At 40.0% G+C, this 5,000-nt stretch overlaps 1 protein-coding gene across 1 annotated transcript in view; it reads left to right on the top strand.

Moving 5' to 3' along the window:
* Positions 1–5,000, top strand: part of LOC125025887 (lachesin-like) — a 77,638-nt gene that overhangs the window by 20,647 nt on the left and 51,991 nt on the right. Inside the window, exon 2 of the mRNA XM_047614197.1 lies at positions 2,751–2,869. Within this exon, the coding sequence (XP_047470153.1) occupies positions 2,751–2,869 (119 nt within the window). The remainder of the gene's footprint in view (positions 1–2,750; positions 2,870–5,000) is intronic.

The raw sequence follows: 5,000 nt of genomic DNA, 5'->3' as shown, positions 1-5,000 counted from the left end.
GTGTAACATGAATCAAGAGTTGCATCGCCAAGTTTCCTGGAGGTTATCAGTCCACCTGGCTGTAACTTACGTCGCTTCACCTTACACGACGCGCGAGGAATCCTTAAGACACTCACAGTCGTATTTTCCTTTAAAACATTTACAGGCGTGTTTTCTTTAAGACATTAAATTGTAGCTTCCTTTAAGACATTAAATAGTGTTTTCCTTTGACACTCATAATCTTGGTTTCCTTTATGTTTATGTATATTTGCATGGATACACCGCATTTGTATCATTTGTATATAAATCCATACGTACGGGACGATTCGCACACCCTTAAAAAAATTTAATGGCCGAATATCTGGCAAAAAAGACGTATATTAATTTTCTTTGCTTGAGACACCACTTTTTTAACTCCTTGATTCCCCAAGCACGCTAGAGGAGCAGAAAAATAAGCGTTTTCAATGACAAACTTCCTTTATTCAAGCTTTAAAGCTACTCTGCTTGTCACAGTTAGTACCACGAGCCGTCAGTATATATATTTCTTCAATCAGGTCCCCTAAGGTCTGCTAACAGCTTACGATAAGACAATCAGCCCCATCTGTCTAATCAAAGGGACCCAATCGTGTTATATATAATTTCGTTAAAGAGTTAGATCCTCTTCTTAAAGCCCTGTGGAGCGCGATCATCTTTCTGTACGCAGCTTACGTCCTTATTTCGAAGGAATTTCGTGGGAAAAGGCATCTAGTTTGGCACTCATTTTGAAATGAGTTCGCAGGACATCAATTAAGTTAGACGAAATTATTCCTACTCTTTATCATCTCTGTATAACGGCTGTGACGATGGGTGTGGTCTGTTATCGGTTCAAAAGAAAAGGTATATCTATGTATATCTGTGTATATATAGATAGACGGATAGATAGACAGGGAGAGAGATAGACAGACAGATAGACGAGGGGAGAGAGGGGTGTGTATGCAAGAGCATCTGTTTAACCCCGGCGCATATATTTGTACACCGTGTTATAACTCGTCCACACGCTTAAACTTCCCCGTCGAGCCACGTAACGTAAAACAATATATCGACTTTCACGAACTTCGGAAAGGAATAACGAGATTTCGAAAAAAGAGGAAAAAAAAGAGAAAACAGAGAGAAAGAAAAAAATCGGATAAAAAATCGAAGCTTCGAATACCGGAAGAGGTACCGTGTTTGCTTGAAGCTTTTCGTTCATAACTGCTGTGGCTTTGGAAAAAGCTTCATTCCAGGGAACCGTGTGAGTGCACATTGGCTTTAATCCAAGTGGGTTGTGTTCTCAGCTGCCTAGGGAGAGTGTTGCTGTCGTTTTTCTCGTGGCTTTAAATTCGCTTCAAGCCACACATCTTCAAAGTGGAAAATAAACTCGCATTTCTAACTCCGCGCGCTTGAGTTGCTTGTTATTCTGGCTCGCGGTGAAAATCGGGATGGAGGCGAGGTACTCTGGAGGGGGAAACTTAATTCCTAAATTTGTTCTTTTTTTGGAAGTGCTTTATTCGGGTACTTGTGCTGCCAAGGCCCGTGATGATGATAATATTAAGTGATAATAAGATTCAGTGATGTGAGTAATATTCATATAATATATATATATATATATATGTGTGTGTCTATGTGTGTGTGTGTGTGTGTGTGTGTGTGTGTGTGTGTGTGTGTGTGTGTGTGTGTGTGTGTGTGTGTGTGTGTATTGTGCTTTGTGAGAAATATTTGAGAAAAAATATTGTATATCTGTTGATGCGAACGAATACTAATTAATATTGTAGCAAATGTGTACAATATTAATATTATTACTGTGTAAATGTTTATTTAAAACATGAAATCAACCTTGTAGATTTTGTACCGTATTCTTGTAGTCAGGTAAAGCATAGTGCTAAGAAACACTTGTCGGAATGTCATTTATGTTATTTGACAAAACAATTGAAAATGTAAATGCATTATGTAGCCACATGCATCGGACACGCAACTAATACATTATATATAAACTACATGCGCAGTACACGCAACATAATAACACAGCAGGATACATAACAGAATGTCATCTCGATTACCATGAAAAATATATATATATATTTTTGTACTTGACCAAGACTTATATCGAATATATACATTTATGGACTCGCCTGTTGAATAAATATTTGTAAAGATTAAATATTGCTAATTAGAATAGTAGACCTTTCCTTCCTTCATCTATGGTAATAAAAACGCTTGGATTATTTATCTATCAGCATAAGAACCTTTCTTTATCTTATCTGTCAGAAGAAGAAAAATCTGTCTTATGTATCAGAACGAGAACATTTTCCTTTATTTCTCTCTCTCTCTCTCTCTCTCTCTCTCTCTCTCTCTCTCTCTCTCTCTCTCTCTCTCTCTCTCTCTCTCTCTCTCTCTCTCTCTTTCTCTCTTATGTTATTTCTTAAATGATAACGTTTTCCTTAATCTATCGGAATAAAAGCATTTCCCTTCCTTTATCTATCAAAGGGAGAACATTTATCTATCGGCATATTATTACTTTCCTCATTTTATCTATCGGAATAAGAAAGGTTTCCTCACCCTAAAAACAAAATAAGAATATTTTTCTAACTTTATTTATCAGAATGAGAATATATTCTCTACTTCATCAGAGTAAAAATATTTGTCTTGCCCTAACAACGGGATAAGAATATTCCCCTAACTCAATCCATCAGGTTGAGAAGATATTTTTTACTTTATCGATCAGAGTAAGAACATTTTCCTCTTTCCCCCCACAGCATTGAGCGAGGATGCCGGGTCACTGCCGAGGTTCGTCGAGAAAGTCCCAAATATCACCGTGACCGTCGGCCGCGATGCTCTCCTCCCGTGTACCGTTGAGCAACTGAAGAGTTATAAGGTGAGATGGTGCTTATGAACCCTTGGATAACGTAGATTGCTTTTGTTTTTTTTGTTTGCGTAATGCCGGGTTTGAATCGGTGATGTGGAGTGTTATACTTCTGTGAATGTAATTTAGATGTTTGTTTTTTTCTCAAATGTGTTTTGTGTTGTGGTTTTGTGAATTTTATGTACTTGTATAATGTTTAAACCTGTGTCTACAACTGAATTTTATAACACAGATATAAATAGAGTTTTGAATATAGATGTAATTATAAATACATACATACTAATATACATACATATATACTTACACAAATACATACATACTAATATACATACATATATACTTACACAAATACATTTATACTATATATATATATATATATGCATATACATATATATATATATATATATATATATATATATATATAAACACAACACACACACACACACACACACACACACACACACACACACACACACACACACACACACACACACACACACATACACACACACACACACACACACAAACACACACACACACAAACACGTACACACATATACACACCCATACATGAATTTATCTATGATTTCACTTGCCCACCCTCTCAGGAAATATAATACACACACGCACGCCCACATACGCATCCACCCATCCACAGCCAGGCAATAACGGCAGAGCAACAGGTAATCCGTATATATTGTATGCGTTGTAAATACTCTCGCGTGATTTGCTGATGCTGTTCCACGCTGAGCGACACGCGGCCAGCTGCGTCGCCCCCGTGTTTAACGGAACCGGGATTCAGAGCGGGGAATAAATTAACGGCGAGGCGTCATCTGTCCATCTCCCCCTTGCACTGAACACCGATGTTTCAGATCGTCGGGTCGTCATCGATCTGCGAGTGCTGTGGGCGGGGGCAGCTTATGGGCGGCCGAAAGCTCGTGTGATGGGAATGTAAGCACATGTATTGCCGTGGACGTATAGACGCTAAGACATACACACATACACTTACACACAAATGTATATGAATATCTATCAATCTAGCTGTCTATTCATCTACCTGTCCATCTATCTGTCTATTCAGCTATCTGTCCATCTATCTGTCTATTTATCTATCTGTCTATTTATCTATCTGTCCATATATCTGTCTATCTATCAATCTATCTGTCTATCTGTCTAAATACTTATATATCCATATACACAGAGATAGGTAGACAGATAGATAGATAAATAGATATAGTTAGATAGATAGATATAGACAGATAGATAGATATAAATAGATGGATAGATATAGATCGATAGACAGATAGATATATATAGATATAGATATTTTCAATATATTAATATAGACAGGTTGCAAGATACATACATACATCTATCTATGTATGTATCACACCAGGTAGATACACTCAGACACAGCTATTAAAAAGAAGCTGAATACAGATAAAGATTTTTTCTCGATCTTCCCCTTCGCAGATAGACAGATTCATCAAGATACACATTAACCTCCGCGGTCCCTTCTTTTCACGCGAGTCGAGAAGAAAAAAAAAAAAAATAGTGAAAAAAAAAGTGTGACCTTCTGTCGTCACGGAACAAGATAGTGATCAAAGGAAGGGGGGGGGGAGGGGAGGGGGGAGGGAGATAGGGGAGGAGGGAAAAGGGAGAGAGAGGAGGGGGTGAAAAGGTAGGGAGGAGGGGGAAGGGGAAGGGAGGAGGGGAAAAGGGGAAGGGAGGAGGGGGTGAGGAGGGGGAAGGGGAAAGGAGGCTGGGGCGAGGAGGTAGGGAGGAGGGAGAAGGGAGAAAAGAGAAGGGGAGGGAGATAGGTGAGAAGGGGGAAGGAAAAGGGAGGAGTGGGAGGAGGGGGGAGGGAGGGAGGGAGATAGGGAGGAGGGGGCATGAGAATGGAGGGGTAGGGGGTATAAGGGAGTGGGGGAGAGGCGGGAAGATAGGGAGGAGGGCGGAACGAGGATGAGGGATAAGTGAAGAAGATAGGGAGGGGGTGGAGGTGGGGGGCAATGGGAGGAGGAGGGGGAGAAGGGGGGATGAGGGAGATGGGGATTGCACGTAATATCCGCAGGCATTGTGCGTCCAAGACCCTCGTGCCAAGCGGACTGAGCCCGACATGGCCTATTTCCGGTGCGCGAAA

The sequence above is a fragment of the Penaeus chinensis genome, chromosome 5 (genome assembly GCF_019202785.1).
Source record: "Penaeus chinensis breed Huanghai No. 1 chromosome 5, ASM1920278v2, whole genome shotgun sequence".
Lineage (NCBI taxonomy): Eukaryota > Metazoa > Arthropoda > Malacostraca > Decapoda > Penaeidae > Penaeus > Penaeus chinensis.
Note: the sequence above shows the minus strand (reverse complement) of the source record. Positions and strands in the feature narration are given on the sequence as shown.